At 47.2% G+C, this 28,000-nt stretch overlaps 1 protein-coding gene across 2 annotated transcripts; it reads left to right on the forward strand.

The window, feature by feature from the left end:
* Window positions 1-637: 637 nt before the first annotated feature.
* On the forward strand, window positions 638-27,999 carry RRN3 (RRN3 homolog, RNA polymerase I transcription factor). 2 transcript variants are annotated; one of them, XM_040973240.1, is made up of 18 exons: window positions 638-759; window positions 1,737-1,842; window positions 2,743-2,799; window positions 4,555-4,644; window positions 4,749-4,878; window positions 5,299-5,358; window positions 6,309-6,372; window positions 6,876-6,945; window positions 7,927-8,025; window positions 10,488-10,580; window positions 12,368-12,506; window positions 14,935-15,065; window positions 17,372-17,502; window positions 18,733-18,917; window positions 21,094-21,202; window positions 23,806-23,958; window positions 24,741-24,828; window positions 27,110-27,999. In XM_040973240.1, the coding sequence occupies exons 1-18, from the start codon at window positions 671-673 to the stop codon at window positions 27,290-27,292; spliced, it is 1,977 nt and encodes a 658-aa protein (XP_040829174.1). In that variant the 5' UTR covers window positions 638-670; the 3' UTR covers window positions 27,293-27,999. The 2 variants fall into 2 exon arrangements, with proteins under 2 accessions (XP_040829174.1, XP_040829175.1); XM_040973241.1 differs by lacking the exon at window positions 4,555-4,644 and having other exon boundaries at window positions 641-759.
* The last annotated feature ends 1 nt before the right edge of the window (window position 28,000 follows it).

Raw genomic sequence — 28,000 nt, forward strand, 5'->3', positions numbered from 1 at the left:
CTTGCTTAGTCCTGGCTGTCTCCTTCTCTTCATTTAAAAACTCAAGTCTGAGTTAACGCTTCTTGCTGCTTGTTCTCTCTCGCCTCAGGTTTGTAATCTAGCGATCAGTAACAGCCCTGAGGCTTAAGTGTGGATCAGCTGGTCAAGCCTGCGTCCTGGTCTTTGCTGGCTGTGAAGATGAGCAGTGGACATGGAGCCCAAGCTGTGAGAACACAAAACCGAGTTTGAATCCCCTTTTGTCAGTGAAGGTTACAGCCAATCACGGTTTCGTCTGATGGACTCTAATAAATTAATGCTGTGGTGAACACAGCCACCGCTTAGCATCCCTTGGGTGTTCCCGCCTTTTTTCTGGGGTCGGGTGAGAGGAAAGAGGCACTTCGGTATCGAACCAAAGGAAGCTTTGTCATCTCTCCTGTGTCCAGGGCAGAGGACGACCTCAGCCCCCCACGGCCTTCCAGGGCGGAGAAAGTCCTCCCAGCGGAAGGAGAGGCCCACCTCGGGTGGCATTGGAGGCGCTCTAGCCCACCGGCAGCAACACGCTCTCCCAAGACGGGGATTCTGATTGGCTGACGGCCGCCGGCTCGTCAGCGCCTCTTCCGGAACGAGGCGGTCTGTGGAAAGACGGCCGACTTCCGGCGCGAGGCGTAGCAAGTGGCGTCGGTCCGGCCCCATGGCGGCCCCGCTGCTTCACACGCGGCTGCCGGGCGAGGCGGCTTCTGCCGCATCTGCGGCTCAGGGACTGCGGGCGTCGCGGGCTGGGTGAGCCTCGGGTGATTTCTTAGTGCGCGCGTGGGGAATCGGGGTCGGATGTGAAGAAGGAGACAAAGGAGATGACTGTGGGAGGCAGACCGCGCCACGCGAGTGGGTCCTGCGGACGCTTGTGGCCTGGGCGAGCAGGCCCCGTGCTGCGCCCCATCCTCATCCCTCCCGGCCCCTGTCCCGGTGGGGAAGGGCTTCGCGGCCTGCTGGGGGTTTTCATCCAAGGGCTGATCCCGATGAGAAGCCGAATCCCAAGGTTTTGTTTCAAATGGTTTCCAGGCCCGTGTCTTGCACAATCCTTGGCCGTCATAAAGCATCTTGAGGTTTAGGAGTCGTAGAAGGGTGCTTGCCTCTCCCATAGCCGACCTTGTAAAAACACTTGGCATAGGATCATTCCTAGCACTCGCCAAGGCCTGCTGACTGTGTTAGGCTCTGGGGGACTGCGGCCCACCCAAAGAGACTAATTGATGCATTTGCTTTCCAGATAGGGAAAGACAGGTACCTAAATGAGCGAGATGATTTTCGCCTCAAGTATTGTGAGAGAATACGGCAGGGCAGCGGGAGGGGGAAGGGACGGTCGGCTGCTTTAGATGGAGAAGGCTACCGACTTGGAGCTTGCTTTAAGCTTGCTTTAGAAGCAAGAGGAGAATTCCGCAGGCGGAGATCTGTCTTTCTGATACAGCGGAGCAGCAAGTGGCGCGGGAACCAGCAGGGAACCTAGTCAATAGGGGATCAAATTCAGGGCAGCGTGTTGTAGGGTTCCACGTGCACGAGTTTGGGTTTCTGTTCTTAAGTGAAGCAGGAAGATAGTTTTTTCCCCCCAAAGATCATTAGGTTGCTGCGTGAAAACATGGCTTGTTGGGGAATAAGCAGGTCCACGTCCAGGGAGGCCTTCGCCCTGGGCGGTGTTGTGTCAGTGAAAGCTGGCTGCTGGTCGCTGTTACAAAGGTGACAGCCTGGTGATCTTGGTTCCGCAGGATTTCAGACATGCTCGCATTAGAGAGAGATTTCTTCAGCTCTCCTCCAAGAAAAACTGTGCGATTTGGTGGGACCGTGACGGAAGTCTTGCTGAAGTACAAAAAGGTAAGAGAGAAAACAGATGAGGCTTGGTTTCTGTGGGTCCGTGTGGCCAACAGATTTATTGCAACTATTGATGCTCATGACCCGTAGAGGTAATAAGATATTAGAAAAGCAGTGTTGAGGTCCTGGTGCAGTAGTCTAGCAGCTAAAATTCTCGCCTTAAACGCTCCAAGATCCCATATGGTCGCTGGTTCTAATCCCAGCAGCCCTGCTTCCCATCCAGCTCCCTGCTTGTCGCCTGGGAAAGCAGTCAAGGACGGCCCAAAGCCTTGGGACCCTGTACCCACATGGGAGACCCAGAGGAAGTTCCAGGCTCCTGGTTTCAGATTGGCTCAGCTTTGGCTGTTGCGGCCGCTTAGGGAGTGAATCATGGGATGGAAATATTTCTTTCTGTCTCTCTTCCAGTGTGTATATCTGACTTTGCAATAAAAATAAATAAATTTCTAAAAAAATAAAGAAAAATAGTATGGAAATAAAAAATAATAGCATGATGCTGTCCACACAAGATGAGAGTAACTACATCTTGCTGAGCTTTCACTGAGGAGGAGAGATAGGAAGATCATCTGATAAACCACTCCCCAAGTGAACCAATGGCCGGTGCTGTGCCAGTCCGGAGCCAAGAGCCAGAGACCACTCCAGGTCTCCCACATGGGTGCAGGAACCCAGTGTATCAGGCTGTCCTCGACTGCTTTCCCAGGGCAGGAGCTGGATGGGAAGTGGAGCTGCCCAGTTCAGAACCAGCGCCATATGGGATCCTGGCGTGTTCAAGGCGAGGACTTTAGCCACTAGGCCACACCGCTGGGTCCATTGTTGAAGAATACTTAAAAGAAAAGACCTGGTAATGGTTTTTAAAAGAAATCCAAGCAAGTATTGTAACTTCATTTTGTCCCCATTCTTGCACAGGGTGAAACAAATGACTTTGAGTTGTTAAAGAACCAGCTGTCAGATCCAGACATAAAGGTAATTAGTTTTCTTGTTTGATTCTTAGCAACAGTTGTAATTTTGAACATTGATTTGCACTTTTAGACCTATGCTATCCTCCAAAACTTTCTCCATTCTTCTAAAAAATATATTTGTTTATTTTTATTGGAAAGTTCGATTTATAGAGAGTAAGAGAGACCCGGAGAAGCATCTTCGGTTCGCTGGTTCATTCTGGCTGAAATGGCTGGAGCTGAACTGATCCGAAGCCAGGAGCTTCTTCTGGGTATCCTATGCAGATGCAGGTTGCCAACGCTTTGGGCTGTCTTCTGCTGCTTTCTCAGGCTACAAGGAGGAAGCTGGAGGGGAAATAGAGCAGGCAGGATTTGAACCAGCACCAATATGGGATCCTGTCACGTGCAAGGCGAGGACTTAACCATTAGACTACCGTGCCAGGCCCTATTCTAAATTTAATCAGTCAAGATGTTTTTACCCTGCCTGGGGAGATTTGATGATTGGAAACATTCCTTGCCTGTCAGAATTGGAGAGTGCTGCTGTTGGATGTGCGGCTGGTGCTGTTAAAGCATGAATGGTCTAGCCCCAAAGCTGAGGCTGCTAAAGTCAGGAAAGCCTGCCCTAATCCTTTCTGCTTCCCCTGCTGCCCTCAGGTCTTTCCTCTGGTCACTGTGGTTCATTGGCTTTCAAATTGTTTCCTTGTTTCCCAGGAGTAGTAACAGAAATAGTAACACCTTCCCTCCTTTGCTGCCCAGTTTTGGAAAGTGGTCTGTGATAGTGGCATTCAAGGTTGGCTGTCTGGGATTAAGTCCAAGCTCATTGTTGTCTGACCTTGCCTACAAGCTTTTAGGTAGAATTCAGTGAGCTAATATCCAAGAAGCATCTCAGACAACCTCTGACTTTTCATTATCAGCTAATACTTTCTTCCTGGTGACTGTCTACACCCTTCTTTCTTACATTTAGTTAAATCTTTCATTCAGTGTCTCTGCCCTCTGTCTTTTATGCTCACTTCTGACTCGTTCAGACTTAACCCTTGTAGCCAGATTTTTCCAGTGTGATCCCTGTGTGCTGGTAATGTCCCCGTTGGGGTCTTTAGCTCAGAATGCTCGTGGGTGCTGTAGGCTTGTTTCCTAATGTCCTGTTGGGTGTATTGCCCACAGGCTATCAAAGGGCCTCCACACCTAATGTGGACATCATTGACCCAGTCCTTCTGGAGCCTTCTGTATGTGCTTCATTGCTTATTACTGCCCTACTTCTTGTTCCAGGAATCTGCTGGGGAAAATACATCATTAAAATTTGTTTTGTTAAGATCTATTTTATTTTTATTGGAAAGGCAGATTAAAAAAAAAAGATTTATTTATTTTTATTGGAAAGGGAGATGAGATGTACAAAGAGAGATAGAAAGATCTTCTGTCTACTGGTTTATTCTCTAAGAAACACAGTGGCCAGTGCTGAGGCAATCTGAAGCCAGGAGCGTCTTCCAGGTCTCCCAAGTGGGTGCAGGGTCCCAAGGCTTTGGGTCATCCTAGACTGCTTCCCCAGGCGTCAAGCAGAGAGCTGGATGGGAAGTGGAGCTGCCAGGTTATGAACTGACGCCCATAAGGGATCCCTGCGCATTCAGGGCGAGGACTTTAGCCACTAGGCTGTTGCACTGGGCCCGGTGACATCTTCTGTTTTAATACACAGCTTTGGTTTGATTCCAAGTTTGTGACTGGCATCTTACATGAATATTCTGTCATCTTAGAGGATTTGTGGGTTTTTTTTTCCTTTCTTCCAATTAAGGATGACCAAATCATCAGCTGGCTGTTAGAATTCCGCTCTTCTATCATGTATTTGACCAAAGACTTTGAGCAGCTCATCAGCATTCTGCTGGTAAGTGCCGTTTGTTCACCGACTGGAATGCACTTCAGTACTTTGAAATTAGTCTGTATTTTGTCATTTAACTACTTCCATTGTCTTCCCTCCCCCAACTTCAGAAATTGCCTTGGTTGAAAAGAAGTCACACAGTGGTGGAAGAGTACTTGGCTTTCCTTGGCAATCTTGTCTCAGCACAGACCGTGTTCCTCAGGCCGTGTCTCAGCATGATTGTGTCTCATTTTGTACCTCGTAAGTGTTTGCTTGCTTTGAGATTTCTCTCTTTCTTTCTTTCTTCCTTTCTTTTTAAATCTCTCTTCAATAGAATGCTAATTTCCACTTACCCATTGGGGATCCTGCCACCGTGGGAAGAGTTCAGAACTCGTTGACACCAGTCCTGGGGACAGTTAGTGGGCGGTGGAGGTGTGTGCGTTGATTGGTTGCTGTGATGTTTATGCATTGGCATCGGCCTCAGTGAGGCCTCAGACTCATTTCAGATTTTGTAATTGCTTATGAAGTTCCTCAACTCCCCTGCCGCTACTTCCCATGTTGTAAATGTGATCATGGCACTGTTGAGCCTCTGAGAAGATGAGACTTTGGGCGGCCCAGGGGGTTATAGATGTGCTTTGTCTAGGTCACTGACTGAAGCATAGCATCTTTTTCTCTCAAAAGCTCGCGTGATCATTAAGGAAGGTGACGTGAATGTTTCAGATTCTGATGATGAAGATGAGAGTAAGTATGCAAATATGTAAAACCAAGAGTGCTTCTTGCGTCATAGAGAATGTATGCTGAATGACAAAATGTACTAGCACAGGGGCCTGCATTGTTGCCTGGTAGCAAAAGCTGCTACTTACAATGCCAGCATCCCATCTGGGCGAGTCTGGCTGTTCTACTTACTATCCAGCTCCCTGCCAACGTGCCTGGGAAAGCAGCAGAGGATGGCCCAACTGGATGAAGCTCCTGGCTCCTGGTTTCAGCCTGGTCTAGCCCCGACTGTTATAGCCAATTGAAGAGTAAGCCAGTGGATCGAGGATCTCTTCCTTAACTCTTTCTCTGGCTCTGAAACTCTTGCTTTCAAATAAATAAATTTTTAAAAAGAAAAATACTACTTACTTACTTAGTAAGTACTAAGTAAAATAAGAAAAATACTACTTACTTACTTACTTAGCTGTACCCTCAAGTAAGTAAGTAGTACCCTCAAGTAAGTAAGTAGATTGAAATAATGAAAATCTTAGCTGAGTTTTCATTTTTAAAAAATCCAAGTTACTGCTCTGCTAATTATTTCAGTCTTGGTGGACACATGTTTTTAGCTTTGAGTGTCATTTTTTTCAGTTTTCGCTGTTTTTTTCATTGGTTTTCAGTTTTGATTTACTTATTTGAAAGGCACAGCGATAGAAAGATCTCCCACTTGCTGTTTCACTCCCAAGAGGCTTGTAACAGTGGTGGAGGACCAGTTTGGCTGGACCGGGCCAAAGCCAGGAGCTAGGCACTGTCCAGGGAGTTATGGCACGTTTTTTCCTGGAATGTTTGCAGGGAATCAAATTCGAGGCAGAGGAAGCTGATTGCTGAACTGGGATTCTGACACGGGATATGGGTACCCCAATAGCGGCCTTACCTGCTGCAACACAACACCCATGCTTCTGTGTTCTTCAGATACTCACTCTGAACTCTTCTCTTTATAGGTCTGCCTGCAAATTTTGACACATGTCACAGAGCCTTGCAAATAATAGCAAGATATGTCCCATCGTGAGTACTTTTGTTGCTTTGGATCCTGAAGAAAATCTTAAGCCAGTTGGCATAAAACTACAACATGCTAATAGTCTCAAAATTCACCGTCTGAAGTTGTGTTTTTGGTATTGTGTTGATGACATGTCACCATCAGCCAAAAATGGCATTTCTGTTTTCTGATGATCAGTTTTAATTGTTTCAAAAAGATGCATGTGCATTTTCCATATTCAGTATAGTGGTTGGAATGTGGTTTTTAACTTCAAGAGTTAGGATATCCAGCTAAAGCTCCATTAAGCTCTGGTGGTGGGGGAACCCTTTGAAATCACAGTTGGTGGAAGCTTAGTTTCTCCGAAGGAGCTTTAAATGTGAACTGGCTCTGCATTCATTTTATTCCAGTTGCTTCAAGTCGTGGCTGCTGCTCTTGCTACTGTGTCAGTCCATGTCTTGAATGGAAAGTTGACCTTGCGGTCAAGTTCAGTTAACATGGACTGATTCTAGTTTTTGTTTTGTTTTGTTTATAGGACTCCATGGTTTCTCATGCCGATACTGGCAGAAAAATTTCCTTTTGTTCGAAAATCAGAGAGAACATTGGTAAGAAATATTTTCATGAGGAAAATAATGGGAACTTTTTTTTATGATTGCTTTGCGTGATGGTAGGTTGTTTTCTTTTCTACATTTATTTTATTTTACTCATTTTTTTAGATTTACACGATAGAATGAGAAAAAGAGACAGCTTGCAGCCACTGTCTCACTCTCTTGAATACCCAGGGAGCTGGGAACTTGGTCCAGGTCTCCAGGGTGAATAGCTGAGCAAGGAGCAGAGCCAGGATTCAAACCCAGGCCCTCCAGCATGGGCTGCAGACATCCAGCTGATGTCATAACCCTCTGCCAGATGTCCACCACTGCTTTTAAACTCAGGAGTGAGGAACCAAACACAGTGCCTTGCTAGCACGTGACTAATGGGGGTTCCTGGTGCCCTTTTCCTATTACCGTGTCCAAGCCATGATCAGAGTTCATTTCAGAAAGATCTATATACGTGAATAAAGGGGGAAAAAAAGCCACACGATTACCTAAGTAGATGAAGGAAGAATTTGTGGCTTTAAATCCTCTTCAGGACAAAAGCAGGATGGAAGAGTGCATATTCAGCTCAGAAGTTGAGACCCTGGCTCGGGCCCCTGTGTTTCCTGGTGGAGTCCTAGGGTTTAGGATCTAGGTTCTCTCTTCCACTTGCAGCTAATGCAGATCCTGGGCAGCAGCGCGGGCTCGGCCAGGACACCTGCTCTGAGCTCCTGGCTCCCAGCTTCGGGTTGACCCAGGTGTGGCTGTTGGGGGCATTTTAGAAGCAAAGTGGAAGGTGGAAACTCCCCTCTACATCCCTGACTCCGTCTCCTTTTCTGTCTCTCTGCTTCCAAAATAATAATAATATAATAACAATACAAAAGAGATTGTTAACAGATAATTTCTGTATGACGGAATAACTTATTTTAACATATGTGTTTAAGGTTTGTGTAATTGATGACTTGGTTATATAATCGTGAAACACTGAACATCTTTTTATGCTTTGTGCTTTAGGAATGTTATGTTCACAACTTACTAAGGATAAGTGTGTATTTTCCAAACTTGAGGCATGAAATTCTGGAACTTATTATTGAAAAACTACTCAAGCTGGACGTGAGTATTCATTATTTTCCTCCTCTAGTTTAACGTGCTGAATATATGGTATTTGTTAGGAGTCACAGCATGTGAAACAGCAGCAGTGGCAAAATGACGAAGGTGCCACAATCCGCTGTCTTCCTTTCTTCACCTCCATCTGTGCGCTGGTAGCTAGAGGCAGTTCTCCAACCTGGGGATGAAGACAGCGAGTGGCTGCACAGCCACGGCAGTGTCAATGCCTGCGTTACAAGTCCAAGAACCCGATACAGTCAGGAGGAAAGGCATCTCCACAGATGACCCTGAGATGAGACTCTGGATGCCCGCGGAGGGCCAGGTGTGGAGATGCTGAGGGGTAAGCTGTCACCTGCAATGCCAGCATCCCATATCAGAGTCCTCGTCGCCCCCAGCACTGCATGCATGCCCTGCGAAGACAGTGGAAAAATGGCCCCATGTCTGAGACGCTGCCACCCACATTGGAGACTGGGATGGAATTTCAGGTTCCTGACTTAATCCTGGCCCATCCCCAGCTCAGGCCCTTTTGAAGAGTGAATTGATTTGGGGGTGAACCAGAAGATAAAGGATTTTTTTTCTGTCTGTAACTCTATCACTGCCTTTCAAATCAATAAATACAAATATTTAAAATTTTTTAATTTAAAAATATTTATTTATTTGAAAGGCAGAGTTAAGGAGACAAGTGCTCCATCTGCTGGTTCATTCCCCAAAGTGACAGGAAGCCGGAGCTGCTTCCAGGTCAAAGGAGTGCAGGGATCCAAGGACTCGGCCCGTATTCCACTGCTTTCCTGGGCATGTTAGCAGGGAGCTGGATTGGAAGTAGAGTAACCACATGGGATCCAGGCCCCTCTGGTGGTGGCTTTAGACACTTGAATAAGTAAATGTTTAAAAAGAAAGTGTTCTGCATCAACATGCAGGAGGAATTAAAAAGGCAGTAGATTCTAGCAACCTTGTGAAGGGAACATGAGTTGGTTTTCTGCAACTTGTTTGAAAGGCAGATAGATACATCCTTCATCTGCTGGTTAAAACATCTGCAGTGGCTAGGACTAGGCCGGGCTAGAGCCAGAAGACATGAACTCAGTCTGTCTCCCACATGGGTGGCAAGAACTCAAGTACTTAAGTTTCCTCCTGTGACCCCCTTGGGTATAAGGGCATTAGGTCGAAGCTGGCATTGGAAGTGGATCCAGGACTTGGAACCTAGAATCATCCTTCTATTAGGATCTTCGTTAAGGTGTCACAGACACTATGCACTCGTCATTGAGACTGGACTGGTTGGAATCAAGGAAGCAGAAGATATGGCATGTGAATTGAATAGAAAGGAATTGGAGTGGAATCTTGGTGCTGGCATTAGTATTAGAGATGTAAAGATGAACAATTGGGAGATTCAAGTTCTGTTTTGTACAGGTTGAGTTGTGGGTCAGGAGTAGGCAGGAAAATTCTCTGCAGGTAGTTGAGGTGCAGGTGGAATGATGTTGGTTAGGGGTTAGGGTGTGGGTGGTCTGGGTGTGTAAGTGGGAATCCAGGTAGGACCTTCCAGAAGCGAAGGATTTGACCAGGATGAGAAAAGCAAAAGTCTTTAGATTTGTTGGTTGCAAGGTGATCTTTGCTGTGTTCTGTGTTTGCGAAGTGGCAGAGAGCCCCGTGAGGGTGGTTAGAATGTGGGGCTTAGTGTAAGAGCGCTTAGAGCAAGATGTGACAGGAAAGTGTAGAACTGAGGAGAAAAGAATCCTTGGGAAAGAGAAGTGTTGGCACTTCGGGGCAGGGCTGGAGAGCCTTTTCCGCCCAGGGCCATTTGGAGATTTGTAGCACTATTCATAGGCCAGGCAAAATGGTCAACTTTCCTGCAGTTGCCTTGACGGAGCTAGACCAAGTGATTTCACCAGCCTTGTGCAGGCTGCAGCTCAGAGGGTCCCCGCCTCTGCTCAGAGGAAAAGGAAGAATGTAACGAGGCAGGTCTTGAAAGAACTGGAAATTTTGCTCTGGCTCAGGGTTGGTTTGCCAACTGCCTACATAATCGCTGTCTAGCCCTAGCCTAAAATATTGTGAAGGATATTCTGGAATGTGTATGAAGACCATGCACAGACATTGAAAAAGGCATGATTTCAGTAACATGTTCAAGAAGACATCTAGGCTTGGCTCTCAGTTCAACGTTTTTCTGCTGTGTAAGTTAATGGTACAGTTCTACCGCGTCTGTGTATGTGCATCGAGTTAAGGTGGAATAAAGTTCCACTTACGCAGGTGGCTGTTAGAGCATGTCATATTGTGTTAGTGGTGATTTTGAGTATGTGATAAAGGGGGGTTGGTTTATTTAAATGCCTTCATGATGTCACTTGATATGTTTGCATCGTGTGCTGTAGAAGGGGGTGGTATTGCACACTTGTGTGGAGTGTCTCTTGCTGCTTTCCAGCCCCAGTATGCCACCTTTGTTGTTCAAGTGTCTTTTCTTTTTTTCCCCTTTTACAATGCAGGTGAATGCACCCCGGCAGGATATTGAAGATGCTGAGGACACAGGTGCTCAAACTTGTGGTGGGAATGATTCCACGGAACAGTTATTCAGTATGGTGAGCATTTCTGTGAAATGAAAATAGGCATTTGTCATTAATCAGTTCACGAGGTCTGAAGAGACATTTGGTGGCTTTTCATCTTTTTCAAGGCTTTTGGTTAAAACAGGTAAAATAAGCCTACCTGAAAATAATTCCCGGAAGGAGTGCTACCTGCAGCATTTTACTTCCTAATATACTTGCTCTGTTGCCCAGGCGCTAAATTTGAGTTTAGAGACAGTGCTCCACTTTTGTTCTTGAGTTTTTGATGTGTGTCGGTAAAACACGTTTTACAAGGGAGTGACAAATGGAAAAACACCCCAGCGGTTCCCTGTTACTGGTTCTTGCCTGGGAGCAAAACTTGCTGACCTGGGTGCCATCTGCAGTTGTGCCCAGTGGGAGGAGAACTTGAGGCGGGACGTCAGGTGCTCCCTGGCAGCGAGTGGAGGGGAAGGAGCTGACGGGAGCAGCCACAGCCTGGTGCCACCAAGAGCTCTGGGTGTGGCTTGCTCTACTTGCTTAGGCCCAGCTTGATACTGGGAAGGTGGCCTCAACTGACCGCTTCACAGCTGCTTCACTGGTCCTGAGGGGCACTCCTGCCTCCTTCACTGTGGAGCACAATTCTGTGGGGAAGATGGGCAGCTAGGAGATAATGACTTGGCCTGAAATGGGGCTCCCGTACCAGTTGCCCACTTGAGTGGGTAGCAGGAGCAGGTGGCTAGGTGGGACAATCTTTAAGTCTTCTTTTTTTCTTTGATTTAAAGATTTATAGATTTATTTATTTATTTATTTTTACTTGAAAGGCCGATTACAGAGAAGAGAGGCAAATCTTACATCTGCTGGTTTACTCCCTCAAGTAGTCACAATGGCCAGAGCTGAACTGTTCTAAAGCCATGAATCTGGAGCTTCTTCCTCGTCTCCCACATGGGTGCAGGGCCCCAAGGGTTTGAACAATCCTCTGCTACCTCCTAGGTCATAAGCAGGGAGCTGGATCAGAGGTGGAGCATCCAGGACTAGAATAGGTGTCCATATAGGAAGCCAGCACCATCACATTGGCCCCTTATGTCTTTAAGAATTGGCAGATGGTGTTCTGAATCTGCACTGATTTAGTTGTTTGTTTTACCATTTAAAGCAACAGCTTTGACTGTGCCCATAGCACCTTGGAATGGGCCGAATCAAAGCCAGGAGCCGGGAACTCGGGAACCCAGACTGTCGCCTGGTGCCTCCTTGGCACACTAGCAGAAAACTGAATTGGAAATGGAGGTCCAGCTTGTGAAATGCAGGCATGCCAACAGCAGCTGAACTTCCTGTGCCATTATATCTGCCTCCAAATGTTTGCTTGTTTATACTGGAAAGACAAAGAGAACTCCCATATGCTGGTTCACTCTTCAAATACCTGTAGTAAAACCAGGGTTGGCTTAGGCCAAAGTGAGGAGCTGGGAACTCAAGTCTGGGTCTTCCTTATGGAAGGCAGGGATACAACTAATTGGACCTCCACCTGCTTCCTGCCTGGGTTGCACATCAGCAATAAGCTAGAATCTGGAGCAAGCCCAGGATTTCAACTCTAAGAAATCCAAGTGTGCCAACCTGGTGGCTAACGGGTGAGGCCAAATGCCAATGCCTGTATGTGTATTGTCAGCTTCACACAGGGTTCTGATCCACGTCCCTGCTTGAGAATCCTTGCCTGGAAGGATTTCTTGTTCCCCTCCCCTTTTTTGGTTAGTTTTATCTTTGAGAGGAAAAAATTACTTTAGGGTTTTCCCATTAAACTACTTTTTAATAACAATTCTTATTTTTATTCCCCAAAGGATGAAGATGAAGAAACTGGGCGTGAAACCAAGGCCGATCCGGAGCAGCTGAGTCAGATGGCCCATCCTGTAGCTGAGCGCCTGGACATCCTTCTGTCCTTGCTGTTGTCCTACATTAAGGATGTGTGCTCTGTGGATGGTAATGCCCGTAGTAATCACAATAATGAGTGTCTGCTTCATTGCTAGGCATTTTCTGCATCTTATCTCGTACTAATACTACTTTCAAAGTTATTCTGTTGAACATGGGTCTAAAAAGATTCAGTGTCTTTTCTATGACATTATTTCAACATGGTGGGACTGGCATTCAGATTCAGTTAAATTTGTGTTTTTATGCTTCTGTCCTTCTCACTGTTGTATTTTTGTTGTTGTTGACGTTTGTTAAGATTTTTTTTTTTTAAATTTATTTTGGAAATAAAATTCTAGAAGTAGATCTGTTGGTTCACTTCCCAGATGGATACAATGGCCAGCACTGGACCAGGCCAAAGTCAGGAGCCTGGAGATTCATGTGGGTCTCCCATGTGGGTGGCTGGAGCCCAAAGATTTAGGCCTCTACTGCTGCTTGTCCAGGTCAATTAGTAGATATAGATTGAAAATAAAATGGCCAGGACTTGAGCTAGTACCCATATGGAATGCTTTATCCACAGTGGCACAAGGATGACCCCTCTTTATTGTGTGTGTGTGCTTTCTAAATTTTATGTTTGAAATGTGGGGTGACATACAACAGAGAGATTCCCTTAACAGCCAGGGCTGTTATCTGAGTTTCCCATGTAGGTGATAGGCATTTGAGTAGTCAGGCTATTGCATTCTGCTCCCAGGATGCACATTAACTGGAAGCTGCATCAGAAGAGGAGGTGTTCTGATAGTGGGACATTTGCACCCCTGGCAGTGGCATAGCCCAGCGTGCCTGGATTCTGTTCCCACCCTTAGCTCCTGATCCCAGCTTCTTGCTAAAGTAGACCTTGGGAAGTGGAGTGATAGCTTGATTAGTTGGGTTCCTACCACCCACATGGCAGAGGTAATTGAGCCACCAGCTCCTGGCTTTGGCTCTAGCCTGTGCGGACATCTGGATGGTGAACCAATCAGCAGGAGCTCTTGGTTTATTTCTGCCTGTCAAATGAACAGTAATTTTAGCCAAGTAGTGCTTAAGTCTGGTCAGGTTTAAGCAAAGAACAAATTGCCCAGGTTGTTTGAAACTGTTAAGATGGTGCACCATGGGATAGTGCTTGATGTTTGCTGAGATGAGTCTTTGCTTGGTACTGTTGTCATTGGGCCCATGAATTCTTTGTACATGTAAAATTGTTACTCTAGAGGCTTTGAACAACTTGAGGAGTCTTACTCCATTCATGCTACTCAGATTTAGGAATGAGCTCGGTGGTGCAGGCATGAGGGTATAGCAGGTTAAGCCATTGTTTGGGGGTGCCTGCATGCCCTGTTGGAGTGAACTGGAACATGACAGAAGGATTCTCTCTCTTGCTGTGACATTAAAATATTGAAAATAAACATTAGAAGCCCATAAGCTCAGTGCTTGTGAATAATAGGACTTGAACCTGAGTTGGACATTATGCTTTTGATTCCTTTGTTGTTACAAAATACATACATGTTGATGAGAAAATTTGGAAACTACAGAGGAAGATAAAAGTTTATATTCTGCCTTTCCGTTGCTCTTGGCAGCCCTGTTAGCATGTTGAAATGTCACCCCCTCTTTTTTTTTTCTTTTTAGCACGTATCTATTTTTAACAGATTTAGGGGGATCACATTAATTCTTACATTTCATATTCTTTAAACGTATTGAGAACATTTCCTCATGCCATTTATGGTTATGATTGTTACTGATTATATTCACCTTGTTTTTTTCCATGTTAGAAATAACAGTGCAGTGAATATCCTTGCATATATAGTTTCGAATCATTTGGAACAATTTCTAGCAGTAGGACTAGATCAAAGGGTAGTGTTGATGACCCCGTGGCAGTGCGTGTGAGAGACCCTGCTTCCTTGCCAGGAAAACCCGGGGTGTGCATCTGGCTGGCTGGTTCAGGGACCAGTGAAGATGCTCAGGTCCCTTTTGAATCGTGGCTCCTTCTGCTTGTCATTTCTGACCATGGGAAGCAGCAATGATGGTATTTAAGTATTTGAGTGCCTGCTGCCCTGGTGGGTGGCCGGGATTGAGGTCTTGCTTCCCACACCTGTCCTAGCCATAGCAGGCATCTGGGAGGGAGGGATGGAGGGGGAATGCTTCTGTCCCCATTCCCTCTGTCTCCTGTTGAACAGATTTTAAAAAACCTGAAACATGTTCACAAGGTGAAAAATACAAGCTTTACAAAAAAGAAAGTCAAAACCTGAAATTGCAAAATCCTGGATTAAAAAGCTGGTTTGGGGGACTGGTGGTGCAGCTAGTTAAGCTGCTGTGTACAACGCCAGCACCTCAGATCAGTTAATGAGTTTTGTTTTCATTATAACTTGATGATGTGTAAATTCTTAATAGCAGTATATTTTAGTATTTGGCGGATGAAGCTTGTATCTTGAAAAATGTACATTTGTAAAAGTGACACACCATTTTTCCTCTGCAGGTAAGATTGATAACAACAAAACCAAGGCTTTATACCGTGATCTGATAACCATCTTTGATAAGCTTCTGTTGCCCACCCATGCCTCCTGCCATGTACAGTTTTTCATGTTCTTCCTCTGCAGCTTCAGATTGGTAAGTAAACGTGCCTTCACATGAGCTCTGCTTGCCAACAGCAGTTTCTCTGTTGAAACACGGGGTGGAGGGAGGCTGAATTATTTATTGTCCCAGAGTTCAGTGGTTTAATCTTAATAATATTTCTCCTTCCCTTTTTTTTTTTTTTTTAGTATAGTTTACATAGTTGAGGAATGCTCACCTGTGTGGGAGGGTATGGAGGAAAGTGTGTCCGTAGTGGAGAAAAGGAAGGTGGGGGGCCACTGCCTGATGTCAAAGTACATCAGCATCCTACAATGTGGGACAGTCATAAAATTACCTTCTCTTGGTTCAACAACTGCTGTTCCTTGTGTCAGCCAGGAGCTCTGAGGATGTCATCCTTGCTTTGATCACTAGGTGGCACCCTTCCCTTCAGTTCAAGGCTTTCAATGAAAAATTCACATGAGATACTTTTCATTTATTCTCTTAGGGTTGAGTCCTAATCAGCCGAGAACAACTACTTGATAACTTATTTATATTCTCTATCGCTTTCTTTTAAAAAATACTTGTTTAAAAAGACAGCAGAAAAGAGAACTGTTTGCTTGGTTCAATCCCCAAAGGCCAAAACAGCTAGGCCTAATTCAGGCTGAAGGCAGGAGCCAGGAACTCCATCTGGTCTCCTATGTGGGTGCAGGCGCTCGAGCCCTTGAGCCATCGTGTGCTTCCCAGAAACGTTAGCAATAACCTAGACTTGAGCTGGCTTGCTGAGCCATCTCATACAGCATGTTGGCCTCACAAGCTGTGGCTTTGCCAGCTGTGCCGTACCACCAATGCCTCAGACCAGCTTTGTACCCCAGATTTTTAAAACTTGGGGCATGGCGAGGATGCAGAAGGCTGTTCCTTCTCCTTGGCTCTGCAGCCAGCTGCTAAGAACAGGGAATGCTATTCCTGGATAAGAAGGCTGCATCCAGTCTTCCCACACCTTTGTATCCCTAGCATTAGAAGTGAGTGGTTTTTGGTAAAGTTGGAAAATATGCCCTTTGCCAGCCTGCTTTTCTCCTCCACGATAAGTGTGATTGGGCACATAACGCCTGTGCTGTAGCTGGTGTTTCTCGTACTCTGGGGAGGAGTTCCCATGTGGGGCTCCCTCGGCCACGGGCCCCCCTTCCAGTTCCTCCTGAACAGCAGGCTCTCATGGGCTGTGCCACCCATATGAGAGAGCTGGCTGGAGTTCAGACTCCAGGCCTTGTCCTGGACCAACCCTGGCCATTGTAGCCATTTGGGGAAGTGAATCAGTAGATAGAAGATCGCCGTTCCTTTCCCTCTGCCTTTCAAATAAGTAAATAAATCTTAGGAAATAAAAATTATCAGCAGTATAATTGAGAAGATAGAGCTTTTTTCCGATTAAGGCAAATTTAAGAATCTTGAGATTCCTATTGCTAGACTGTCATTCTTCTGTTTACTTATTTACTTATTCCTATTGTTAAAGATTTATTTTTATTTGGAAGGCAGATTTACATCAAACAAAGGGCCATCCTACATTGCTTTCCTAGACACATTAGCAGGAAGCTGGATTGGAAGTGGAACAGTCAGGACTCAAACCAGCACCCATATTGGATGCTGGTGCACAAGCTTAGGCTCTGCCTACTATGCTACAATGCCAAACCCCATTCATTTTTTAGAGATTTATTTATTTATTATTTGAAAGGCCAGTTTTACAGAAAGGAAGAGAGATAGAGAAGGGCTTGCATCTGCTGATTCACTCCCCAAATGGCTGCAACAGCCAGAGCTAAGCTGATCCAATGCTGGGAATCAAGAGCCTGTTCTGGGTCTCCCATGTGGGTTATAGGGACCCAAGGACTTGGGCCATTCTCTGCTTTCCCAGGCACATTAGCAGGGAGCTTTATCAGAAGTGGGACAGTCAGCACTTAAACCAGTACCCATATGAGATGCTGCAGCTGAGGCAGCGGTCTTTCATTACACCACAGTGTCAGCCTCTCGTTTATTATTTATTTATTTGCTTGCTTGCCTACTTGGAAAAGAAAGAGTATTTCTGTCTGTTCCCAAATGACTGTGCTGGCAAAGGCTGGGCCTGCATTCAAGCCAGAAGAGGCAGGAACTCCCGCATGAATTCGGTGCTGGGACCCGAGTATTTGAACCACTTCCATTGCCTTCCGGTGTCCGCTTTACCAGGACCTTGGAGTCCAGCCAGAGGCAGGAATCAAAAGTAGGCACTCGGGTATGGAACACAGACACGTGCCTTGAGCTGCTCGGTGTGGTGCCCTGTCCCTATAGTCAGAATACCTTAGACATTTCCAAAGGTCAGATCCACGCTTTTCTTTTCTTAGGGATTCGCAGAGGCATTTTTGGAACATCTATGGAAAAAATTGCAGGATCCAAATAATCCTGCCATCATCAGGCAAGCTGCTGGAAATTATATTGGAAGCTTTTTGGCAAGAGCTAAATTTATTCCTCTTATGTAAGTAGCCTAATTTTCCAAGTACTTTTTAATATCATGCTTTAACAAGATTATAGCTTTATCTCAATTCAGAGAAGCATTAGCCTTATTTTTGGTTTGTCTTTAAAGTGAAAAGATTGGTTACCTGTGCAACCCCCCCCAAGTCTATCCATGAGATCTTTGTTTCGGGTAGTGCTTCCTTTTTAAGCCCCAGATCTAACGTGAGGCTTTTGTCATCTGTTTGGTTGAGTATAGTTGAATGTGAAGATGCGTTTGTCTTCATGCTGTCTTGTATACCGTGTGACTCTTTGTAGGTCTGTGGTTTTTCTTTTGCATTCTGAGTTAGGCTGTACCAGTTGTATCTGGTAAAGCTATAAAAAAAGAGAAAAAAAATAAAAGCAAAAACCAAAAACCTCTTAGGTAGTGGAAAGCCTCCCTTCCTGGGAGCCTGGTGACTACCAGTGGCCCACGAGGGCTTCTTTGGGCAAGGTCGTCAATAAAACCCTTCCCAAGAAGTCAAAGTCTGGCATAAACTGGTGGTCCTAAGATTTCATCAGAGTCCCACAGGCACTGGTGAAGTCAGCCAGACATTTGCCTCTGAATTAAGTGCTAGCAAACATGCTCTCTTCTTTGGCCCTGTCCCCTGAGCTGGGTGGGGAACCCACGGAGAAGCCCTGCTGAGTTGGGGGAGAAGCTCCTGTATCAGGTGGGAAAAGCCTAGGGGCTTCCCTGTTTCTAGAATGTGGGTTCTGCTCTGCCTTGCCATTAGGAAGTCTTATCCCCCTTTCTCTGTTTTTTCTCTGTGCCCATGGGTGATATTTACCTAAGCTTGGGAACATTGTTATTTTTCTAAGAGATTTAGTTCATTTTATTGGAAGGGCAGAGTGACAGGAGGAGAGAGACACAAAGAACTGCTGTCTGCTCTTTCACGTCTCACATGGCCGTGATGGGTCGGGCTGGACCAGGAGCTCTGTCCAGGTCTGCCACATGGAATGTCAAGGTCCCAAGCACTTGGGCCATCTGCTGCCTTTCCCGGCACATTTGCAGGAGCTCAGCAGCTGGGGCTCAGATCAGCACTCTGATGTGGGACACTTGTGTCATCAGTTGCAGGTCACCGCCTGTGCTGTGACACAGGCCTGTGGCAAGGCGAGGTTTGGAAGGAGGGGCATGTGTGTCTGTATATCACTGTGACTTTTTTTTTTTTTTGAAGGAAGTAAATGAAGTTAACTTGACTATTTTTCTTTTCTCTAGCACTGTAAAATCATGCCTAGATCTTTTGGTTAACTGGCTGCACGTATACCTTAATAACCAGGATTCAGGAACGAAGGCGTTTTGTGATGTTGCTCTTCATGGACCGTTTTATTCAGCCTGCCAAGCTGTCTTCTACATTTTTGTTTTTAGACACAAACAGCTTTTGAGTGGAAACCTGAAAGAAGGTCAGTGATGTGGGATTGATGGACTTGAACTTGTTTTTCTTGTATACTTGTCACCGGTTAGAGTAAGAGTTCTTTCCTTGAGATTTTGATGAAAACCTTGATTCCTGAACACTGCATGTGCACTCTGATGTTCTAGATCATTTCAGGCAGCCCAAGGGCCCTAAGATCTCGTCCAGCCTCCTCTAACTGCTGATGGATTTGAGAACAGCTGCTACAGAGGGGCTGCAGGGCGAGGGCATCTTCAGAAGTGAGGCTGAATGTAGACCCGGCGGCACCTCGCACGCGGCCTGAGGCCCTTCTCCCCCGAGAGGGGCACGTGCTGACCTGGAGGTTGCAAGGGGAGGATTTCACCAGTTGAGTCATCATGCCTGGCTCCCTGCTCCAGTTCTTACCCTGCTTCCTGCCGATGCGTCTGGGGAGGAACATGGTGGCTGAAGTACTTGTGTTCTTGCCACCCAATTGGGAGACTGGCGTGGAGTTTCTGGCTCCTGGCTTCAGCTTAGCTCAGAGGTTGTGGGCACTTGGAGAGTTAATGGTGAGTGGGTGGAGGAGGATATTTCTCTGGTTGTGTGTCCTCCTACTTGCTGTCCCATCTTTCTCTACCTTTTAGGTAAACAAATGAATCCTTCAGAGAGAATTAACAAAAACGAGTCATTAATCTTTAATCATTTCAGATGTACAAGCTAAAGGTGCTGTTGTCCAGTGTCATTGTGCCTGGGTTTTCCCCTCAGCATATACTGAGCTAACAAATATGTGGATTTCTAATTGTTATGTGATCTCACAGCCTCCACGTCTTCATAAGAATAAACTGCTTTGTTCTGTAGCTGCCTTAGTCATTAGTCCATCTAGGAAAACGGACCCATACGACTTATTTACTTAAGGGCCCAGCGTGGTAGCCTAGTGGCTAAATCCTTGCCTTGCATCCCCTGGGATCCCGTATGGGTGCCGGTTTGTGTCCCAGCTACCCCACTTCCCATCCAGCTCCCTGCTTGACGCCTGGGAAAGCAGTCCAGCATGACCCAAGGCTTTGGGACCCTGCACTGACGTGGGAGACCTGGAAGAAGCTTCTGGCTCCTGGCTTTAGATCAGCTCAGATCCGGCTGTTGCAGCCACTTGGGGAATAAATCAGTGGAGAAAGACCTTTCTCTCTCTCTCCTAATCTCTAAATCTGACTTTCCTGTAGAAATAAATAGATCTTTTAAAAAATTATTTACTTGAAAGACAGAATTACAGAGGGAGATTTTCCATCCATTGTTTCACTCTCCAAATGGCTGTTACAGCTGGGCCTGGACCAGACCAAAGCCAGGAGCCTGAAATTCTTCCTGGTTTCCCACGTGGGTACAGGGACCCAAAGGACTTGGAGCATCTTCCACTGCTTTCCCAGGTCTGGGGTCTGGATTGGAAAGAGCAGCCAGGATGTGAACCAGGATGTTGGTCCTCAGGAAGTGCCTCAGTGGCGACCCTGGACCTCTGTTTAAAGTTCTACTTTTATTAGGCAGATTTACAGAGAGGAGAGGCAGATCTTCCATCTGTTGCTTCACTGCAGCTGCCGGAGCTGAGCCCATCTGAATCAGGAGCAGGAGAGCCTGCCCACGCAGGTGCAGGGTTCCGAGGCTCTGGGCCATCCTCTGCTGTTTCTTTTTAGGCCACAAGCAGGGAGCTGGACAGAAGTAGAGCAGCTGGGATACAAAGCAGCGCCCAAATGGGAGGCAGGCACTTAGAGACAGAAGGTGAGCTAGTTGAGCCATCATGCGAGTCTGGACCTATGTTTAAATTTATGTTTCTGCCAGGCATGGTTTTCAAATTTCAGGAAACAATTATGGCTTACTTAAATTTACAAGGCAGAGGGACATCCATCTGGTTTACATCCCAAGTGGGCATGGCAGCCAGGGCTAGATCAGGCTGAAAATACGAGTCAGGGGTGTCAGGAACTTGAGTACCTGGGCCGTCCTCTGCTCTTGCCAGGGGCGTTGGTAGGAGACGTGATCGGACGTTGAGGTGGTAGGGACTGCGTGCTTACGTTACAGGCAGTGCCTCGCCCTCCGCGCTGTACCTCCCACCCTTACATTTGGTTTTTTTCAGTGTGATAATTTGTGCTGTGCTTTTAACGGTATCTTGGATTTTTTTCAGTTAAATTTGTAGAATTTTAGAAATCTTTGTGTTTTTGTATACACAGGTTTGAGATATCTTCAAAGTCTGAATTTTGAGCGCATTGTGATGAGTCAGCTAAATCCTCTGAAGGTTTGCCTGCCGTCAGTGGTTAACTTTTTTGCGGCGCTCACAAAGTAAGTTGTTTGTACTTCTTTCATGGAGTTACTTAAGAGTAAATATGTCTTCATATTAGTACTATAAAATTGCATTACATTTCTGCAAAATTAATCCAAAGAAACCATGAAACAAACAGTAACGGTCTTTGCAGAGAATGCTGTAGTAGAACTATTTTTATACCTAGTGAGATTAGAAATTACTAATGCTACAAGCAAAAACATAAAAAGAAACAAAAAAAGAAAAAGAAGTAATTACTAATTCTGTGGATCCAGCAAAGATCATGTACCAGCTTCCAGGCACATGGAAGTGAGTAAGCAGCTGGCGGGCTGAAAGGCACACGCCCGGTGACTCCGTAAAAACTTACCTGGACTTGAGACAAACTCAGCAACGGGAGTTCAGCTCACAAAGGGACTGTGTGCCTTGGGCACTAATGCCTGGCTGTGACTGCGTTCCACCTGTGAGCACTGCCCAGAATGCCCTCAGTCCTCGGCTCACCCCAGGCCGCATTGTCACCCTGCCTACAGATGGGGAGGCGGACACTGTGGCACAGCAGGACTGCAGTCTAGCTGCTGTGTAAGCACTCGGTTAGAAAGCAAACTGGCGACCTCAGCCTGCCTGGCAGCATCTTCACAAGCCTCCAGTTAAGACTTCAGCTGTCTTTGGTCCCTCCGTCCCCTTTAGGCAGGCTGTCATTTGGGAACCCTCGTTTTTCCCACGAGGCACTCAGTTGAAGGTGCTGTGTCTTGTCTCTGTAATGATGGTGAAGGGCTCCGGAGAGGAATAGACAAGTGGACATGCAGCTGTGGTTATGGCAGGAGAGGCTTCCATGTGGCCGAAACTGGGAAGCTGCCGTCAGACTGGGATAGATGAGATTGTAAAAGCAGCTAGGACATGAACTGCTACCTATAGGAGTTCCTGGGGCATGCAAGAAGAGGATTTAGCCACTAGGCTATTGCACTGGGCCCTAAACTTGTGTTTAACCGTATTTTTTGACAGGTAAAGTTTTGTTTCAGTATTAATTGTATTGGGAGTAACAGTTCAAGATGATTCTTACGTTTGGGCTCTGGTGTTCAGGCACATGCTCCTCTTCGCACACCCAGGTTTGGGAGGCACAGATCTTTATCAGAGATTGGCAGACTGGTCTCCACTGGGGCCTCTCTGGGGTTAGACTGCAGCAGAAGGAAGGAGACAAACGATTAGAAATAGTGAGCTAACGCTTGCCCTTGCTGCCCGTCCGTCCAGCGAGTGCGGGTCATGTTCACGTGGCCACCAGAAAATCGGCAGTATGATAGTTGGGTATCTTTTTTTATTCTGGTTCTTGCTCACTATGCCTGTTACTTTTTCTGCTGGTTGTCCTTCATTCGGTGAAGTTTTCTCTTGAGTGTGAGCCACGTTTGTCCTTCAGCAGCCACTGTTCCCCATCATTAACTCTGGAAGCCGTGTTTTTTTTTTAAGATTTTGAAAATTTTTATTGGAAAGTCATATAAATGGAGAGGAGGAGAGACAGAACGGAGGCTCTTCTGTCTATTGATTTACTCCCCACGTGGCCACAACGGCTGGAGCCTGCACCGTTCTGAAGCCACGAGCCTCCTCCGGGTCTCCCACACGGGTGCAGGGTCCCAAGGCTTTGGACTGTCCTCGACTGCTTTCCCAGGCCACAAGCAGGGAGCTGGATAGAAAGCGGGGCTGCTGGGATTAGAACCGGTGCCCATATGGGATCCTGGCACATGCAAAGTGAGGACTTTAGTTGCTAGGCTACCACACTGGCCCCAAATTCATGGTTTTTAATGTTTATTATTATTATTTTTTAAAATAGCTTACACTAATTTGAAAGGGATGACCATACAGACTTCTGTTTACTGGTGCATGCTTGAACCATCATCTGCTGCCTTGTGGGAATCTGGATCAGAAGTGAAGTAGTGGGGGCCGCCGCTGACTGCCCACACGGCTGCCGGCTCTGATCCTGACTGTTCGCACTGCTGCTCCAGCTCCCTGTACCTAGGAAAGCAGAAGATGGCCCAGTGTTCACGCGCCTGTGTCTGTGGGAGGCCTGAGAGAAGCTCCTGGCATTGGCCGTTGTGTGACCAGATGAGGAGCGAACCAACAGATGGAAGATATTTTTATCTCTCTGTAGCTCTGGCTTATGAATGAATAGATGAATTTAAAAGAAGCGGAGAAAAAAGTAGGACACAAACCAGGCCTCCAGTATGTGATGCAGGCGTTGCAGGTGGTGGCTTAATGTGGTTCCACCATACCTGTCCCTAGAACTCTTTTTCATTAATCCCAGTTCTTTAGCAAATGGGAAAAATAGACATCTGTATCATTAGGCCTGTCTAAAGAGCTTTGCCTCGCAGATGTTTAGGCATGTTTAAAGAGCTTTACCTGGCAAATGTTCGTATTGATATTTTTATAATACTTGTTATCTAAGCTACATTGCAAATTCTAATGGTAGACCACATTTTCTTTTTACTGAAAAAGCTTTTAAGTGCTAGACCTAGAATTCCCTGAGAGCATTACTTCCTTCTTGGCTAGCCCTGTCCAGCAGCGTGTGCCGCGGTCAGTTCAGTTTTAAGCATGAGTCATATCCATGCAGAGTGATGGTTGGTTTTGGTGTCCACAGCAAGTACCAGCTGGCCTTCTGCTACACCATCATCGAAAGGAACAACCGCCAGATGCTGCCAGTCATCAGGAGCACGGCCGGCGGGGACTCGGTGCACACCTGCACCAACCCGCTCGACACCTTCTTCCCCTTTGACCCCTGTGTGCTCAAGAGGTGAGTCCCGGGAGCCCTCAGTGTTCTGGGAGGCTGTTTATAGGGGAGGTGTGTCTGCTTCTCCCAAGGCTGGTGACACCACCCTTCCTAGCTGTTGGTTTGTTAGACTCCCGGGGTCTCCTGGCATGCGTTTCCACAGACCGCGGTAGAAACTGCCCTCAGGGCCGTCTGAATGTCCCAGAGTCTGCAGATCTTGCTTGTAGTGGAAGGACCAATGGCCACAAAAGGTTTTCTGTGATTCAAGTGGTGGGAACATATGAGGGGGTGGGAAGTAAAGGTTCCTGGATAAGGAAGTGCCTTCCTGTCTCAGTTAATAATTTCCCGCCAACTTATTCCTTCCTCTTGAGATCACATCGCATTCTGCTGCCTGTAACAAGGAGAAGTCAAGCTATCCAAGGGGGGGTGGGTAGGGGACGGGGGTCGTTCTGGAAAACTTCCGAACCAGCCTTCATCTCTGTACGAGGAAGCACAGTTTTTAGCCAGCAGCCGGCCCAGCTGGAAATGAGCGGCCTCCCAAGCCCTGACTGGTTGGACACAGTGGCCTCACAGTTTTTACACACAGATGGCATCTGCTTTTACTGGGACTCAGCTGACATTTACTATAACGTTGAGAGAAGCATGAGGTCTGGACGTCCCTCTGTGTGCGTGTGTGAACCTCTTACACAGAGCATCTCAGCTGCCTCATGGTTTTGGTTTTTAAAAATGAGACTTGTGGAAAAGAAATACGTTTTCACTTTGGTTGAACTGTTTAACTTGACTTTGAACTGTTTCCTTGTTGATAGGTCAAAGAAATTCATTGATCCAATATATCAGATATGGGAAGAGATAAGTGTTGAAGAGCTCCAGGAATTGAAGAAACCCATTAAAAAGGTGAATTTGTCATTCGGAACACTTTCTAGGACTGTGCCTGTGTTCAGATGCCACAGTCACATCACACTTGAGTCAGTCTGGAGATGGAGATGCTGCTGACTCACCTTGGCGTGGCCCGGCAGGTGCACGCGTGCAGCTCCTATCGTCATCTTCCTGTTGATGCAGAGCCCGGGAGGCAGCAGTGATGACTCAGCGCCACCGGTCTGGGAGACCTGCGCTGCATTCCTGGGTTCAGACATTTGGGGGATCCCCTGTGGTTGCTTGCTGCCCCTCTGCCTCCCAGGAACAAAAGCGAAACAAGAAAAAATGCATTTTTCTTGTTTTGCCTTTACAAAATTCCAAGCCCAGGTTCTTACTTATTTTTATTTGAAAGGCAGATTTACAGAGAGAAGGAAAGATATACACAAGTGCAGACATTTGACCAAGTGTGTGCTTGGCTAAGGGTGAAACTGCCATCTCTCGGATTATGACTGCACGCCTCCGAGTCAGAATCCCGCGCAGGAGGAACGATTAGCACCTGCGCCCCACCAAAGGAGCCTCGGTTGGCTTTGGATAGTAGGTCCCTGTGGTCCCCTGCAGCTCGTGACGCACCGCGCGTCCAGGCATTGTGGAGGGCTGGAAAGGGGGAAACCCACATTCCTGGGGAACCTAGCGCTAAACCGTTCATAGATCCACTTCAGGGTCAGCGCGTCATGCTCCACATACAAGATTTTGTCGCTGGGTCGGACCATGTCCATCCGCTGCCGCTGTTAGATGGGCACTGTGCCCCGAGCCCTTGGCTCTGGAGGGTCTGCCAAGTCTTAGCTTTGCTTGGTTTTACTTCCTCCTTCTGTGCCAGCCAGCCCTCCCAGCGCCCCCCAGGGTGCATACCCAGCACCAGGGGTTGCACATCTTGGGCCGGAGGAATGCTGTGGGGAGCTGGACACTGCACCGGAAGGTTGCATCCATCCCTGACCCCTGCCACCTTCCTGCTCCGGGTTCCCGCAGGCATGGTTCCCGGATCTGAGATGGGCGAACCACCTCAAGAGATGGAGGATGCCTCTTCATGAGGGGCTGCATGCAGCGTCCCTTTTTTGGGGGTGAAAAGCGTGGCTTTTTTTCCCCTCTAATAGTAAATTTATTTAAAAGGAGAGATTGAAAGGTCTTCTATCTGCTGGTTCATTTCCCAGGTGGCCACAGTGGTTAGAGCTGAACTGGTGAGCCAGGAGCTGCTTCTGCATCTCCCACATGGGTGCAGGAGTCAAGGACTTAAGACATCCTCTGCTGCTTGCCCAGGCCACAGGCAGATTTACAAGAGAGGAGAGACAGAAAGATCTTCCATCTGCTGGTTCACTCCCCAAATGGCTGCAAGGGCTGGAGCTGAGCCAATCTGAAACCAGGAGCCAGGAGCTTCTTCTGGGTCTCCCACATGGGGGTGGGGTCCCAAGGCATGTCACCATCTTTTGCTGCTTTCCCAATCCACAATCAGGGAGCTGGATGGAAAGTGGACATGACTAGGACATGAACCAGCCCCCATATGGCATCCCAAAACAAGCAAGGCAAAGATTTAGCCACTAGGCTACTGCTCCAGGCCCATGAGAGAGTTCTTATGTGCCTGTTCTCTCTGCAAATGCCTGCAGTGTCCAGTACTAGGGCCAGGGATGGGTACGCAATCCAGGCTGTCATGGGAGGCAGGAACCCAAGCAGCTACTTGATCATCACCGGTGCTTTCCTGGGTCTGCGTGAGTGGGGGGTCTGGATCAGGAGTGGGGCGCAGGTGCTAATGTGTGAGGTGCGTGTCTTAACTCCTACACATTTACTCCAAGTTCTTGTTTTCTTCATGATTGTGTCAGGCACACATTTTACATAGTGACTTTGGGAAGTAAAGAATCTTTCTATTTGATCATCTCCCCAAGTAAACATCTGAAATTAATGGCTTTGTGTCGAGATGGTTGGCCGTCAGGAGTCGGGTGTCAGCGGCAGCCCCGAAGCCTGGACGTGCTTGCCACCTCGGGACAGTCACTGTCCCTGTGGGGCGTGTTTATTTCCACATCAATTATCAGGAAGCTGCTTCTGGTTTTCCCTTTTGTTTACATGTGGGGGAGGGGCTGTTGATCTGGAGGTGCGCCTGTCAACAGAAGGCCTAGTCTGGGAAAGCTGGGCGAGGTGGCGGAGCCATCGGGTGAGTGGTCTGTAACGGGTCACCATGCTCACGGAAGTGGCATCTGTCCCTCGGAAAGGGATTCTTGAGTTGTTCAAACTGCCCTCGCGGTCCTGCTGCTCACCTGTGTTGTCTGTGCAGGAGCTGGTGGAGGATGAAGACGACGACTTTTTAAAAGGCGAAGTGCCTCCCAGTGATGCGGTGATCGGGATCACGCCCAGCTCCTTGGACGCACATTTCCGAAGTCCTTCAAGTAGTGTGGGCTCCCTGCCGGGACTGTACCTGCCTGACCAATCCCCTGTGAGCCCCAGGATCCGTGAGTGAGGCCCAGGCTCCTCCCTCGTGCACCTTTCGGGAGCCAGGCTCAGACTGTTGGATGTGGCACTAACTAGATGGGAGTGCAGGTCTGCAGGGCCGTGCTCTGGAGTAGAAATCGGCCCGTGTCCGAACCGACATTTTGGTTTGGGTTTTTGCCCCCCACTGTGGAGACGAGAGGTGAGAAGACTGAGTATCATGTGCAATATTTGACAGCGGGCTTGATGACATTTGCAGGCTCTGCTGGCTCTGTGTGTGCTTGTTGTGTGCTGCAGCCTTTGGACAAAGTGACAGTGCTAACGGCAACAACACCCCCGTTTGAACAGATGGTCTTTTAACATGGATTTTTGTTGTAGCTGCCGGACTGTCACTAGAGTGTGCTGCCTTTGGCTGTGTTGTTTACATTTTTGCTGTGATTGTATATTTGTGTAGAGATCTCAAGGAGTGCAAAGATAAAGGGAAAGTGAACAAAGGCCAGGCCGAGAGTTGGACTCTAGAGCTTGCACTGACAGAAATCTGGACTTCAGAGACCGTTAAAGCCAGCAGTGGGAAGAGAGCGAATTGACACAATAAAAAAGAATGGATTTAAAAGAAAAATGGAGGCCCAGGTGACTGCCAATTGTAAGGACTGAAAATGAGCTTGAACTTGAAAGCATCAGGTCAGCATGAGACTTCGCTCTTGACCTGCATCGGTTGACCAACGCAGAGAAACACAGG

The sequence above is a fragment of the Ochotona curzoniae genome, unplaced genomic scaffold (assembly GCF_017591425.1).
Source record: "Ochotona curzoniae isolate NIBS_2020 unplaced genomic scaffold, NIBS_Ocur_1.0 contig_2321, whole genome shotgun sequence".
In the NCBI taxonomy this organism is placed as follows: domain Eukaryota; kingdom Metazoa; phylum Chordata; class Mammalia; order Lagomorpha; family Ochotonidae; genus Ochotona; species Ochotona curzoniae.

What these genes read in the sequence shown, in the direction of transcription:
- RRN3 (XM_040973240.1), top strand. Translation starts at nt 671, where the DNA reads ATGGCGGCCCCGCTGCTTCACACGCGGCTGCCGGGCGAGGCGGCTTCT. An exon ending in GAAAATCAGAGAGAACATTG is followed by an intron (nt 6,946 to 7,926) that starts GTAAGAAATATT and finishes TTTGTGCTTTAG; the next exon opens with GAATGTTATGTTCACAACTT. An exon ending in GCTAAATTTATTCCTCTTAT is followed by an intron (nt 17,503 to 18,732) that starts GTAAGTAGCCTA and finishes TCTTTTCTCTAG; the next exon opens with CACTGTAAAATCATGCCTAG.